General features: G+C 47.2%; 1 protein-coding gene across 2 annotated transcripts in view; it reads left to right on the forward strand.

Moving 5' to 3' along the window:
* The window catches only part of LOC121536856 (immunoglobulin superfamily member 3-like), a 143228-nt gene that overhangs the window by 70795 nt on the left and 56221 nt on the right, over window positions 1–16212 (forward strand). Inside the window, exon 1 of one of the 2 annotated variants that reach the window (XM_041844456.1) lies at window positions 2103–2358. The exons of the other annotated variant lie outside the window; for it this stretch is intronic. Coding sequence (XP_041700390.1) covers window positions 2310–2358 — 49 coding nt within the window. The 5' untranslated portion in view covers window positions 2103–2309. Of the gene's footprint in view, window positions 1–2102; window positions 2359–16212 lie in introns of those variants that run through there. 2 annotated transcript variants of the gene reach the window in all.

Below are 16212 nucleotides of genomic sequence, written 5' to 3' on the forward strand. Positions count from 1 at the left end.
AACTTAGTGTATGTAAACTTTTGACCCACTGGAATTGTGATACAGTGAATTATAAGTGAAATAATCTGTCTGTAAACAATTGTTGGAAAGATTAATTGTGTCATGCACAAAGTAGATGTTCTAACTGATTTGCCAAAACTATAGTTTGTTAACAAGAAATGTGTGGAGTGGTTGAAAAACGAGTTTTAATGACTCCAACCTTAAGTGTATGTAAACTTCCGACTTCAACTGTATGTACAAATAAAAATAGAACTGTTTGGCCATAATGACCATCGTTTTGTTTGGAGGAAAAAGGGGGTGCTTGCAAGCAGAAGAACACCATCCCAACCGCGAAGGACGGTGGTGGCAGCATCATGCTGTGGGGGTGCTTTGCTGCAGGAGCGACTGGTGCACTTCACAAAATAGATGGCATCATGAGGAAAGAAAATTATGTGGATATATTGAAGCAATATCTCAAGACATCAGTCAGGAAGTTAAAGCTTGGTCGCAAATGGGTCTTCCAAATGGACAATGACCCCAAGCATACTTCAAAAGTTGTTGCAAAATGGCTTAAGGACAAGAAAGTCAAGGTATTGGAGTGGCCATCACAAAGCCCTGACCTCAATCCTATAGAACATTTGTGGGCAGAACTGAAAAAGTGTGTGTGAGCAAGGAGGCCTATAAATCTGACTCAGTTACACCAGCTCTGTCAGGAGGGATGGGCCAAAATTCACCCAACTTATTGCGGGAAGCTTGTGGAAGGCTACCTGAAACGTTTGACCCAAGTTAAACAATTTAAAGGGAATGCTACCAAATACTAATTGAGTGTATGTAAACTTCTGACCAACTGGGAATGTGATGAAATAAATAAAAGCTGAAATAAATAATTCTCTCTACAATTATGGCCATTGGGCGGCGCTCAATTGGCCCAGCGTCGTCCAGGGTAGGGAATGGCCGGCAGGGATGTAGCTCAGTTGGTAGAGCATGGCGTTTGCAACGGCAGGGTTGTGGGTTCGATTCCCACGGGGGGCCAGTATGAAAAATGAATACAAATAATAATGTATGGACTAACTGTAAGTCGCTCTGGATAAGAGCGTCTGCTATATGACAAAAATGTAAAATGTAAATTATTCTGACATTTCACATTCTTAAAATAAAGTGGTGATCCACTCTGACCTAAGACAGGGAATGTCTACTAGGATTAAATGTCAGGAATTGTGAAAAACTGAGTTTAAATGTATTTGGCTAAGGTGTATGTAAACTTCCGACTTCAACTGTACATACACACACACACACACACACACACACACACACACACACACACACACACAGGCCGGTATTCCCCCATCCCACACTACCCTCCTCCCTGGAGGCACCAGATTGCTCCAGACAGCACATCCCCGCCCCACACAGACACACACACCAAGGACTGCATATTCCAGCCCCTCCTACACACACACCAGGGACTGTATATTCCAGCCCCTCCTACACACACACCAGGGACTGTATATTCCAGCCCCTCCTACACACACACCAGGGACTGCATATTCCAGCCCCCCCCTACACAGACACCAGCATGCATTATCCCCACCCTGAAGACCCCTTTCCTCACACACAGACACACACAACCCTCAGCCCCCCTATCCCCCTCCCCACGTTCCCCTCCCCCATCACCACAATCAGCACCCCTCACCCCTCCCCTCTGCACAGGCACACTGGCCACCGACCAGACACCACGCTCTGCTTCCACCCATGTCTCTGTCTGGGTGTGTGTCTCCAAATAGCTGATGGATGGGTGGCTGGATGGCTCTGTGTGTGAATGGGGCTTCATCTGATTAAAAGGAGGGACTTGCCCTGTTTCACAGACCAGACGACTGCTCTGTACTTTCTTCTGGAGATTGGCTTATTTTCCTACTCATGGTTATTCTCACACACACTGCTACAGACACACGGGCCATTTGAAAATCCTCCAAAAGCAAGCAGTACCACCTGGGAGTGGCAAAAAGAGAAAGCTCTCATGCAGTGATACACACACACACACACACACAGTAGTGGTGGTCAGATGGCTGAGGCTATAACTGGCTCTGTCCCTGGGGCTGTCTTTAATTGGTCACAGTACTTGACCATCTGGGGCTGGAGAGAGGGATAGATGGACGAGAGGGAGGGTTTCTTCTCTAGGTGTGAGAGGCAAAGACTGAGAGAGGGAGGGTTTCTTCTCTAGGTGTGAGAGGCAGAGACGGAGAGATGGAGGGTTTCTTCTCTAGGTGTGAGAGGCAGAGACGGAGAGAGGGAGGGTTTCTTCTCTAGGTGTGAGAGGCAGAGACGGAGAGATGGAGGGTTTCTTCTCTAGGTGTGAGAGGCAGAGACGGAGAGAGAGAGGTGAGGCCTTGGAGCAAAAAGAGGTTACATAGATGCCTGCTTTTATTCTGGTTACATTGTGTTTGCAGTGTTTGTGAATTCAAATGTTCTTTGCACATGGTTAATGTTTATTTCCTGAGTTAAGTGGATGTCTGTTTGAGTGTGCATAGTATAAGAGTAGGATAAGAGCGCTGGTATGTGAGCGTGTATAGAGTACTGTAGAGTGGTAGTGTGCGTGCGGTTGTGCATGTGCTGATATAAGCGGTTCGGAGGCAGACAGAGCAAAGCCAGCTGACTGATAAGAGCTCCAGGACAGCTGAGATATGAAGGGGGGAAACACACGCACACTGAGAAGGGGAAATATTCCCTCTCTCTCATTCCCTCTCTCATTCCCTCTCTCTCTTAGATAATATACAGCATGATCGAGTACAGTAGAATGTTACAGTACGCTAGTCAGTATGGTAAGATGCATGATGGAGAGAGGGAGGTATTGAGAAAGGGAGATGGGGAGAAAGGAAGAAATGGAGGGAGAGATGGAGAAACAGAGTTGCCAGGTAAGATTGCGAGAGGGAAAGACAGGGTGAGAGTGTCATAGAAAGAGAAATGGAGGTAAAGAACGAAGGTATGGGATAGAAAGTGAGTGATCTAGCAGGAAACAGTTGTTTTCTAATGTTTTAAAAGCACCATGTGTGTGTCTTTGTTGCTCCCAATGATTTTATTTAACGATAGCTTTGCCTGAACACTTCTCAAATGCTCTTCTTAGGAATATTTGTCTTTCATACACCCAGCTCTCTCTTCAAACTACCTCTCCTCTCATGCCTCTCTCTCTCTCCTTTTAATCTCTTGCTTTTCTCTCTATTCCCTAAATCACTGTCTCTCGCTCTCTTTCTCAAGCTCCTTTGCTGGCTGGGCCTGTGGGAGGAATGGTGTCATTGAGGGAGAGAGAGTGTGTTTAAAGTGTTCAACCTGCTTCGTGTGTGTGTGTGTGTGTGTGTGTGTGTGTGTGTGTGTGTGTGTGTGTGTGTGTGTGTGTGAGTGAGTGAGATGTGTGCACGTGTGTGAGGAAAAAGAGGTGTACATGTGTGTGTTAAATCCTTTCTTTCTTTCTTTCACATACACACACATACAGACAGGCTTGCAGTTGGCCGTATGTCCATCTGTAAAGGGTGCTCCCTCCCTCTGTCTGTGTCTGTGTTTTTGCGATGACATGTGGAGCAGTCATTTTCCTCTCTCTCACTGCCCTGGGGGACAGGACAGGGGTGGGGGGAGGGGATTGGTAGTAGTCTCTCTTTGTGTGTCAGAGAGCCGCTGTCCCTTCAGGGCTCTCAGGCTGGCATGTGTGTCGCTGTGTGTGTGGTTCTGCTGTTCTTTTTGTGAGTTTGTGTTAGGTGTGCCGGAGGTGTGTGTGTGTGTGTCCATCTCGGTTCCTCCGTCTGCCTTCAGGTATAATGAGCAGTAGTATCCACACGGGGTCTGCTCGCTTACACACACTAATACATCTGGATCCACCAGAGGGCTAGTTGGGATTGGATAACTTACATGCTAAATCATCTCTGATCAAAGAGTGAGGGAGAGCCAGAGAGCGGTTAGCAATTTGAATGTACAGCCCAACTAGGTAGTGTGAGAGAGCACAGCATCAGTATAAAAGTTTATTGGTCGTGTACACGGTTTACCAGGTGTTAAGGCGGGTGCAGCGAAATGCTTGTTACTAGCTCCTAACAATGCAGTAAAATGTCAAACAAGTAGACAAATATTCTAAAAAATAAAATAATATAAAATAAAAACACACATCAAGAAATGTCGGAACCAATCCAATTAACAACCCAAATAGCACTGTAACAGTAATCCAAATGCAATCTAGACGTATACACACCTGATGAATTTAAACAAGATATACTTAGAATATGTACTGCAGTAGCTATATTAGAGTGAGTTATGTCAAGAATCCATTATATAGATACATATGCGGTTTTTATAAACAGTGTAACTACAATGCATTGTACAGTAGTAGAAATATCAGCCAGTCTGTGTTGTATGATTGAGAGGAGGATAGGGGGAGGAGCAGAGTGAGAACAACATAAAAGTGATAATTGGGTGCTGACAAGCAGCTTGGCTAACGAAAGAGAAAACCACAAGACAATGTGAGAGAGAGGGCAGAAAGAGTGTGGAGAGCGTGAAGGAGTAAATTGTGTGAAAATGCAGAGATTTTGGAGAGTGAGAGGGGGAGTGTGAAAAAGAAAGATGGAGAGAGAGGAGAGGATGATTCAGAGGCCCTTATTTAACAGTACAGCCTCCACGTCATGTGGGTTGCAGTCAGTGACACACACACACACACACACACACACACACACACACACAACACACACACCTGTATGTGGTTACTCCATTAGCAGGAAGAGAGATGTCTCATTGAATAGCTCAGACCCATTTCCTGCTGTGGCTTGTCATCCTTTCTCCATCTCCTTCTTTTCCTCCCTTACTCTCTTTATCCCTCCCTCGGTCTCCTCTGTTCAAATTTGAGATAATTTGACACTGTTTTTATAGCGCTGTGTCTGACTTCATGTGGGCTGCAAAAAAAATTAAATAAAGACTTAAGAGATGGCTTGGGATAAGTTCTTGAGAGTACACACACACAGACACACACATACGCAGACAGTGTTTACAGGCAGTATGGCTCATGCCTTCATCTCTAGTGTTGTATTATGAATTTGCCCCTTGCTGTGGCCCTACATCCAACACTTTAGACACCCTGTCTCTCTTTTCTTCCACTCACCCGCTCCCCTCTCTCTCATCTGTACACACAGTCATGTTTGAGGTTGTGTTTTGTCTTCACAGCTCTAGTGATGAGGGATTGTTTTTCTCATTGTTCCAAGTGTGGTCTATGTTAAAAGCTTTTTGCTCTCTAGTCTCCTGTGATAGAAGAAAGTATTTATGTGTGTGTGTGTGTGACACACACACAGGCAGGCAGACAGACAAACAGACAGGCAGACAGACAGAGCAAGAGAGACAGAGCAAGAGAGATGGAGGGAGAGAGAACGTTCACTCAACCTCTAAAGCAGTTTTTGCACCTCCAGCTGTGAGGCTCAAAATCTCTGAGCATCCCGCTGTGTGTGCATGAGGAACACTCATCATCCTCTTCCTCAATCTTCTCTTCATCCTCTCTTTGATCTTCATCACCATCTGCATCATCATCCTCGTTCTCCTGCTAATCCTCAGAATGTATTCATCCCTCTCTCACCACTAGCTCTTGGCCTTAGTGAGAGAAGGAGGGAGAGGGAAAGACAGAGAGACTAAACATTTGCTCATTCCTCTAGTCATCACTGGATTTGTATACTGCTTCTGTAACACACACACACACACACACACACACACACACACTTAGAGTAGAGTTGAGAAGTATCACCCATCTTCTCCATTTTCCTCCCATCTTCTCCATTTTCCTCTCAGCAGCAACCTCCATTTCTCACAGAGCAATTACTGCTAATTAGCCTTCTGTGTCCTCTGCCATTCTCCTTCTCTTATAGTGATATTATGTTCTGTAATGTCTGTTTGCCCCTCTTCACATTTCCATGCCTAGAGGTTGTTATCAATAAAATGTCACAATAAGGTTCAGAGCGTTCGATTTGCCAGCTTGGGGGCAAGGAGATTCCCAGCTCTGCTAAAACCATTGACAACTGTGTGCCGTTTTCAAGGGATTGTTAAATAAGTGTTAACTATTTGGTTGTAGTATTGTCACCTCTTGAAGAGCATAGTCAGAACTACAAATTTCCGGTTATTCCATGCAAAACAATTGCGCACATTTAGCTCCAATCATCAGAGTTATACAGCAAGTAACTGAATGCTTTTCATGGTCAGTAAACATCAATTGATCATGTAATTTCAGAGGGTAGCCTCAGGATATCTCTCAATATTGGCCACCATAAATTTGATATTTGAGTAATATAAAATAAAATAACTATACCTGACAAGTATAGTATGGGTGGTCCTTTGTAGCTCAATTGGTAGAGCATGGCGCTTGTAACGCCAGGGTAGTGGGTTCGATCCCTGGGACCACGCATGACGCATGACTGTAAGTCGCTTTAGATAAAAGTGTCTGCTAAATGGCATATTATTATATTATTATTATTATTATTATTATTATTATTATTATTAAGTATGAGTGGTTTAGGTTAATTTCCCATCCTTCGTGGGCTCCCCCTGTCAAGCAGCAGAAGGGCGCATTTGCCGATGTAGCTGATAATGTTTAATTTGCAAGCTACCGGTAGAAACTTTGTACAGTTGGCTAAACATAGAGCGATAAGTAGACCTAATGTACTTTTTTCTGCAACCAATGTAAGCCTACCTAGCAAAGTTACCTAGCATCTCCTTTTCAACATTGTTTAATCACGATTGCTGTTGACAGAAATGATGGGCTACATTGATTGATGGACCATGTCAAATTGCCTAGCTAGCTAACAACAGATCACGTGAATATGGCTAGTTAACGTTCAGGAGATAAACTAGAGGGCTATATATTGTTTTGTGTGTGTGTATGTATGTATGTATGTATGTATGTATGTATGTACAGTACCAGTCAAAAGTTTGGACACACCTACTCATTCCAGAGTTTTTCTTTATTTTTACTATTTTCTACATTGTAGAATAATAGTGAAGACATCAAAACTATGAAAAACACATATGGAATCATGTAGTAACCAAAAAACTGTTAAACAAATCAAAATATATTTTATATTTGAGATTCTTCAAAGTAGCCCTTTGCTGGTTAAGTGTGCCTTGAATTCTAAATAAATCACAGACAGTGTCACCAGCAAAGCACCCCTACACCATCACACACTACACGTGCGGAGATCATCCGTTCACCCACACCGCACTCAAAAAGACACTGCGGTTGGAACCAAAAATCTCCAATTTGTACTCCAGACCAAAGGACAAATTTCCACCTGTCCAATGTCCATTGCTCATGTTTCTTGGCCCAAGCAGGTCTCTTCTTCTTATTGCTGTCCTTTAGTAGCAATTCGACCATGAAGGCCTGATTCACACAGTCCCCTCTGAACAGTTGATGTTGAGATGTGTCTGTGACGTGAACTCTGTGAAGCATTTATTTGGGCTGCAATTTCTAAGGCTGGTAACTCTAATGAACTTATCCTCTGCAGCAGAGGTAACTCTGGGTCTTCCATTCCTGTGGTGGTCCTCATGAGAGCCAGTTTCATCATAGCGCTTGATGGTTTTTGCGACTGCACTTGAAGAAACGTTCAAAGTTCTTGAAATGTTCCGTATTGACTGACCTTCATGTCTTAAAGTAATGATGGACTGTCGTTTCTCTTTGCTTATTTGATCTGTTCTAATAGGGCTATCTTCTATATACCCCCCTACCTTGTCACAAATCAACTGATTGGCTGAAATGCATTAAGAGGGAAAGAAATTCCACAAATTAACTTTTAAGAAGGCACACCTGTTAATTGAAATGCATTCCAGGTGACTACCTCATAAAGCTGGTTGAGAGAATGCCAAGAGTGTCCAAAGCTGTCATCAAGGCAAAGGGTGGCTATTTGAAGAATCTCATACAGTGAGGGAAAAAAGTATTTGATCCCCTGCTGATTTTGTACGTTTGCCCACTGACAAAGACATGATCAGTCTATAATTTTAATGGTAGGTTTATTTGAACAGTGAGAGACAGAATAACAACAAAAAAATCCAGAAAAACGCATGTCAAAAATGTTATGAATTGATTTGCATTTTAATGAGGGAAATAAGTATTTGACCCCTCTGCAAAACATGACTTAGTACTTGGTGTCAAAACCCTTGTTGGCAATCACAGAGGTCAGACGTTTCTTGTAGTTGGCCACCAGGTTTGCACACATCTCAGGAGGGATTTTGTCCCACTCCTCTTTGCAGATCTTCTCCAAGTCATTAAGGTTTCGAGGCTGACGTTTGGCAACTCGAACCTTCAGCTCCCTCCATAGATTTTCTATGGGATTAAGGTCTGGAGATTGGCTAGGCCACTCCAGGACATTAATGTGCTTCTTCTTCAGCCACTCCTTTGATGCCTTGGCTGTGTGTTTTGGGTCATTGTCATGCTGGAATATCCATCCATGACCCATTTTCAATGCCCTGGCTGAGGGAAGGAGGTTCTCACCCAAGATTTGACGGTACATGGCCCCGTCCATCATCCCTTTGATGCGGTGAAGTTGTCCTGTCCCCTTAGCAGAAAAACACCCCCAAAGCATAATGTTTCCACCTCCATGTTTGACGGTGGGGATGGTGTTCCTGGGGTCATAGGCAGCATTCCTCCTCCTCCAAACACGGCGAGTTGAGTTGATGCCAAAGAGCTCGATTTTGGTCTCATCTGACCACAACACTTTCACCCAGTTCTCCTCTGAATCATTCAGATGTTCATTGGAAAACTTCAGACGGGCCTGTATATGTGCTTTCTTGAGCAGGGGGACTTGCGGGCGCTGCAGGATTTCAGTCCTTCACGGCGTAGTGTGTTACCAATTATTTTATTGGTGACTATGGTGCCAGCTGCCTTGAGATCATTGACAATATCCTCCCGTGTAGTTCTGGGCTGATTCCTCACCGTTCACATGATCATTGCAACTCCACAAGGTGAGATCTTGCATGGAGCCCCAGGCCGAGGGAGATTTGACAGTTATTTTGTGTTTTTTCCTTTTGCGAATAATCACACCAACTGTTGTCACCTTCTCACCAAGCTGCTTGGCAATGGTATTGTAGCCCATTCCAGCCTTGTGTAGGTCTACAATCGTGTCCCTGACATCCTTGGAGAGCTCTTTGGTCTTGGCCATGGTGGAGCGTTTGGAATCTGATTGATTGATTGCTCTGTGGACAGGTGTCTTTTATACAGGTAACACACTGAGATTAGGAGCACTCCCTTTAAGAGTGTGCTCCTAATCTCAGCTCGTTACTTGTATAATAGACACCTGGGAGCCAGAAATCTTTCTGATTGAGAGGGGGTCAAATACTTATTTCCCTCATTTAAAATGCAAATCAATTTATAACATTTTTGACATGTGTTTTTCTGGATTATTTTGTTGTTATTCTGTCTCTCAACATTCAAATAAACCTACCATTAAAATTATAGACTGATCATTTCTTTGTCAGTGGGCAAACGTACAAAATCAGCAGGGGATCAAATACTTTTTTCCCTCACTGTATATATGTGTTGATGACAGTACTCCGACTGACAACTTTACCAGGACTTGCTGATGTCAAGCTCTTTTCAAAAGCCTAATCTCAGATGAAGCAAGCTAAATGTTGTTTGCTTTGCTAGCTAGCTACATGCCAAATGGATAGGCTACCCTCACACATCTGACATGACGTTATCAATTGAAGTTTACTGGTGCTGAAAAGCATGCAGTTACCGTACATTTTACATTTACATTTTAGTCATTTAGCAGACGCTCTTATCCAAAGCGATTTACAGTTAGTGAGTGCATACATTATTTTTTTATTTTTCATACTGGGAATCGAACCCACAACCCTGGCGTTGCAAACGCCATGCTCTACCAACTGAGCTACATCCCTGCCGGCCATTCCCTCCACTACCCTGGACGACGCCGGGCCAATTGTGCGCCGCCCCATGGGACTCCCGGTCACGGCCGGCTACGACAGAGCCTGGATTCGAACCAGGATCTCTAGTGGCACAGCTAGCACTGCGATGCAGCGCCTTAGACCATTGCGCCACTCGGCAGTTACTTCCTGTATAACTGATGATAGAGCTAAATGTGGAATAATCGGAAATGTGTAGTTCTGACAATGCTCTTCAAGAGTTGATTAAATTACAACTAAACATTTATTTAACAATCCCTTAAAAAACGGCACATAGTTGTCAATGGTTTAGCGGAGCTGGGGGTGCCTCTCGAACGCTCTGCACGGTATTGTGACATTTTATTGATAACAAGCTATTGACGGTAACTTAATGCATGGATTAGTACTGGTACTTTTGTGTCAGTGGGCACTTAGTGACTCAGTCCATTAAGTCTTGTAATATGCAGTTCCCATTACAAGACATCTGATAATGAGGGTTGACCCATCACAGTCGATAGGAACACTCACTCACACACACACAATATTTTAATCTACTCCTTCTGGTCTTGTTCAAAAATAGAATTTCTTCAGTGTAACTTCAATGGTTAAATAAAGGTTTGATGTTAGGATAAGGGGTTTGAAGTCGACATTGCAGATCAAACTGCTCAAGTTATCATCTTTACCCCTATTTCTGTCTCTCCTTCTCTTTTCCTCCCTCGATTATCTGGCCATGTCATCCCTCTCTCTGATGTTGTGGGACACTACATGAAAGGCCAGCCAGAGGGACCAGCGACAAGACTTCAGAGAGAGAAATGTGGGAGAGGGGGTGGAAGAGAAATGGAGAGAGGGGGATGAGGGATATGGGGTGGAAGAGAGATGGGTCAGAATAACAAGAGGGGAGAAAGCAAGGGGGAGCTAAAGAGATGTAGTGAAAGGGGGCGACGAGAAAGTGAGGTGGAAGAAGAAGAGGCCAATTTTCCAGCCCACACACCCACTGTTATTTACTGCGCCTGGCGACGTGTTCAGACAAGTGACTCATGGTGATATGGCCAAACCGGATGTCATTGTTTACAGTTTATGGGCAACTTTGATGGGGCTGGGTGCCACAAAAAATCTATCCCTGGTTTACAGTGAGACCGTAATGGCATGTTAGCCAATGCCAATGGAAAATCTGGTGGGTGGTGAAATAAAATCATAGAATTTCATGACTGTGATCATGCCAACCACCGGATGTGAACAAGTTGTGATTGTAGCCTGTTTCTAGACTGTTCATCATAGTACTATCTCTTACTTAAGAGAAAACAAATCCACCTACTAGCAGCAGTAGTATGGGTTTGGCCAAGTGCCTGTCCTTGAATTCTCTCCCAGATTTAGGCCAAGCCCACACTCCAGTAGTGTATGTGCGTGGGCTTGCACATCGTGCATGTGTGCATCGCCTCATCCTTAATCTTGCTCAGATTGAGGTCAAAGAGTGACTGGGAGAATCTCAAGGAGATCACATCTGTGTTTACTAGGGCTGCACGATATGGGCCAAAAAATAGAATTGGCTCTGTTTTTTCACCAAATATTGTGACCACAATTGATTATAGATCAAAACACTTGGGTAAACTGTTGGAATCATAAAAATACATAAATCATTCTAATTTGATGGTTGGAATACAGTGGGCACGTGGAATGCAGTTTTGTTTGGCATTACAATTAATTAAAAGTAAGGGAGGAGATGGTTGTGACAGAGTAGGAACCAAAGTGTTGGTCAGTGTTTCCCATGGGACCCTAATTATACTGAACAGAAATATAAACTCAACATGCAACAATTTCTTCGATTTTACTGAGTTAAAGTGCATATAAGGAAATCAGTCAATTGAAATAAATTCATTAGGCCCTAATCTATGGATTTCACATGACTGGGCAGGGGCCTGGGAGTGCATAGGCCCACCCACTTGGGAGCCAGACCCAGCCAATCCGAATGAGTTTTTCACCCCAAAAGGGCTTTATTACAAGCAGAAATACTCCTCAGTTTCATCAGCTGTCTGGGTGGCTGGTCTCAGATGATCCCGCAGGTGAAGAAAGCCGGATGTGGAAGTCCTGGGCTGGCGTGGTTACACATGGTCGGTTGGACGTACTGCCATATTCTCTAAAGCGATGCTGGAGGCGGCTTATGGTAGAGAAATTAACATTACATTCTCTGGCAACAGCTCTGGTGGACATTCCTGCAGTCAGCATGCCAATTGCACGCTCCCTCAACTTGAGACATCTGTGGCATTGTTGTCACGATCGTCGTAGGAAGTAGACCAAGGCGCAGCGTGATGAACGAACATGTTTATTTATCATTAGCGATAAACACGGACAGTAAACAAAACAACAAACGACTCGTGAAGTCCACGGTACAAAACACAAAACCAACTGGAACAAGAACCCACAAACACAAAGGGAAAAACAGACAGTTTAAATATGGCTCCCAATCAGAGACAACCAGCCACAGCTGACACTCGTTGCCTCTGATTGGGAGTCACTCAGGCCAACATAGAAATAAACAAACTAGAACTCCCAACATAGAAACAGAACACATAGAATGAACACACCCTGGCTCAACATATAGAGTCCCAGAGCCAGGGTGTGACAGTACCCCCTCTAAAGGCGCGGACTGCGACCGCGCCTCAACTAGAGCAAAACAGGGGAGGGCTGGGTGGGCATTCCTCCTCGGCGGCGGTTCTGGCTCCGGGCTTGCCCACCACTCTCCAATACTCCCCCCATAGCGCCCCTGGTCCGGTCTGGCCCCGCTGGCTGGAGCTGAACTGGACGTAGCAGGAGCGGTTAGCTTCAGCTCCGTTGTGGAGCAGTTGAGCGGTACCTGATTAGGCACCGGTGACCCAGGCACTGGTTGTGCCGGACTGACGACGCGCACCCCTGGCTTGGTGCGTGAGGCAGGAACGGACCGGACCGGGCTGACGATGCGCACCCCTGGCTTGGTGCGTGGAGCAGCAACGGGCCGGACCGGGCTGACGATACGCACCCCTGGCTTGGTGCGTGGAGCAGGAACGGACCGGACCGGGCTGACGATACGCACCCCTGGCTTGGTGCGTAGAGCCGGAACGGGCCTCACCGGACTGACGACTCGCACCCCTGGCTTGGTGCGAGTAGCAGGAACGGGCTGGACCAGGCTGACGACTCGCACCCCTGGCTTGGTGCGAGTGGCAGGAACAGGCTGGACCAGGCTGACGACTCGCACCCCTGGCTTGGTGCGAGTGGCAGGAACAGGCCGGGACGGGCTGGCGACGCGCACCGTAGGCTTGGTGCGAGTGGCAGGAACAGGCCGGGCCGGGCTGGCGACGCGCACCGTAGGCTTGGTGCGAGTGGCAGGAACAGGCCGGGCCGGGCTGGCGACGCACATCGTAGGTTTGGTGCGAGGAGCAGGAACAGGCCGGGCCGGGCTGGCGACGCGCACCGTAGGCTTGGTGCGAGTGGCAGGAACAGGCCGGGCCGGGCTGGCGACGCGCACCGTAGATTTGGTGCGAGTGGCAGGAACAGGCCGGGCCGGGCTGGCGACGCACACCGTAGACTTGGTGCGAGTGGCAGGAACAGGCCGGGCCGGGCTGGCGACGCGCACCGTAGACTTGGTGCGAGTGGAAGGAACAGGCCGGGCCGGGCTGGCGACGCGCACCCTAGACTTGGTGCGAGTGGCAGGAACAGGCCGGGCCGGGCTGGCGACGCTCACCGTAGACTTGGTGCGAGTGGCAGGAACAGGCCGGGCCGGGCTGGCGACGCGCACCGTAGACTTGGTGCGAGTGGCAGGAACAGGCCGGGCCGGGCTGGCGACGCGCACCGTAGACTTGGTGCGAGTGGCAGGAACAGGCCGGGCCGGGCTGGCGACGCGCACCCTAGACTTGGTGCGAGTGGCAGGAACAGGCCGGGCCGGGCTGGCGACGCTCACCGTAGACTTGGTGCGAGTGGCAGGAACAGGCCGGGCCAGGCTGGCGACGCGCACCGTAGACTTGGTGCGAGTGGCAGGAACAGGCCGGGCCGGGCTGGCGACGCGCACCGTAGACTTGGTGCGAGTGGCAGGAACAGGCCGGGCCGGGCTGGCGACGCGCACCCTAGACTTGGTGCGAGTGGCAGGAACAGGCAGGGCCGGGCTGGCGACGCGCACCCTAGACTTGGTGCGAGTGGCAGGAACAGGCCGGGCCGGGCTGGCGACGCGCACCCTAGACTTGGTGCGAGTGGCAGGAACAGGCCGGGCCGGGCTGGCGACGCACACCGTAGACTTGGTGCGAGTGGCAGGAACAGGCCGGGCCGGGCTGGCGACGCACACCGTAGACTTGGTGCGAGTGGCAGGAACAGGCCGGGCCGGGCTGGCGACGCACACCGTAGGCTTGGTGCGAGGGGCAGGAACCGGCCGGACCGGGCTGGCGACGCACACCGTAGGCTTGGTGCGAGGGGCAGGAACCGGCCGGACCGGGCTGGCGACGCACACCGTAGGCTTGGTGCGAGAGGCAGGAACAGGCCGGACCGGACTGGCGACGCGCACCGTACATTTGGTGCGAGGGGCCGTAACAGGCCGGACCGTACTGGGGACACACACCACTGGCTCTACCCCGGGATCTGGAACGGGCCGGACCGGACTGGTAACACACCCCAGTACCTCTCGCCGTGCCTCTAAACCTTCTTTCCCTACTTTGACCAGTGGCCCCCGTAACCTGGTGGCCTTCTGAATACGCCCCTTTTCTGCTTCCGTCAGCCCCGTCGTCCATGCCCTGTGCCCCCCCCCTAAATTTTTGGGGTTGCCTCTCGTCAGCCCGACGACGACACTGATCACGCCGTTGCTCCTCTCTCCGTCGCCTCTCTACTGTCTCACTCCATGGCCGGCGATCCATCCCGGCCAGGATTTCCTCCCAGGTCCAGGACCCCTGCCCGTCTAAGATCTGCTCCCACGTCCAGGCTGCCTGCTCCTGGACACGCTGCTTGGTCCTGTGATGGTGGGTTCTTCTGTCACGATCGTCGTAGGAAGTAGACCAAGGCGCAGCGTGATGAACGAACATGTTTATTTATCATTAGCGATAAACACGGACAGTAAACAAAACAACAAACGACTCGTGAAGTCCACGGTACAAAACACAAAACCAACTGGAACAAGAACCCACAAACACAAAGGGAAAAACAGACAGTTTAAATATGGCTCCCAATCAGAGACAACCAGCCACAGCTGACACTCGTTGCCTCTGATTGGGAGTCACTCAGGCCAACATAGAAATAAACAAACTAGAACTCCCAACATAGAAACAGAACACATAGAATGAACACACCCTGGCTCAACATATAGAGTCCCAGAGCCAGGGTGTGACAATTGTGTTGTGTGACAAAACTGTACATTTTAGAGTGGCCTTTTATTTTCCCCAGCACAAGGTGCACCTGTGTAATGATCATGCTGTTTAATCCGTTTATTGATATGCCACACCTGTCAGGTGGATGGATTATCTTGGCAAAGGAGAAATGCTCACTAGCAGGGATGTAAACACATTTGTGCAGACAATTTTGTTAGAAATAAGCTTTTTGTGCATATGGAAAATTTCTGGGATCTTTTATTTCAGCTCATGAAGCATGGGACCAACACTTTACCAACACATTGTGTTTATATTTTTGTTCAGTATAGATTTGAATAGACAGGTACATCAAAGATTGTCAATTATATTGACAAGATAGTCAATTGACCACTCTAACAATGGAAATACATGTCCTCAAAGATGGAAGGCAGGCGGGAGGAGATGATATCAGGGGGGACCATTCTAGCCATTGAGAGGGCAGATACAAGTGTGAACAACACACCATAGAGGTAGAGGACTCATCTTTGTATCTGTGCCATTATAACAACATGGGCAGCGCCATTGAGGCAATCTCCATTTTAAAGTAGTCAATTTTCTTCTTCATTGTCTGATTGCTCCCAACTCATAGGAATCCCCACCCAGATGACTACTTTAAAATGGTGGAAGCCCTCAATCGCATTGTCCTTGTTAAAACGGGTTATATCCATGATGAGTCCTCTATCTCTATGACAACGGGCATAACACCAGTATAAAGTTGTTTTTCAACATTGGCGAAATGCCACGTTTGTCCACTTATGTCAGTGCATTCGTAACAACCTAACCATTACAAAACTATTTTTCATTCAAATAAGCCTCACGTAACAAATGAGCAATTACATTTTTTGTTGACCAAATTCGACAGTCTCATTGAGCTCCGTAAAAAAAATCCTCACTTTGTAGGCTTATTTTTCGTGGACAGATTTTGGGCAGGGTAAAACCTCTCTCTTCGCCTCGTCCTCTCTAGATACATTCA

Source organism: Coregonus clupeaformis, chromosome 23, assembly GCF_020615455.1.
Source record: "Coregonus clupeaformis isolate EN_2021a chromosome 23, ASM2061545v1, whole genome shotgun sequence".
Taxonomy (NCBI): domain Eukaryota; kingdom Metazoa; phylum Chordata; class Actinopteri; order Salmoniformes; family Salmonidae; genus Coregonus; species Coregonus clupeaformis.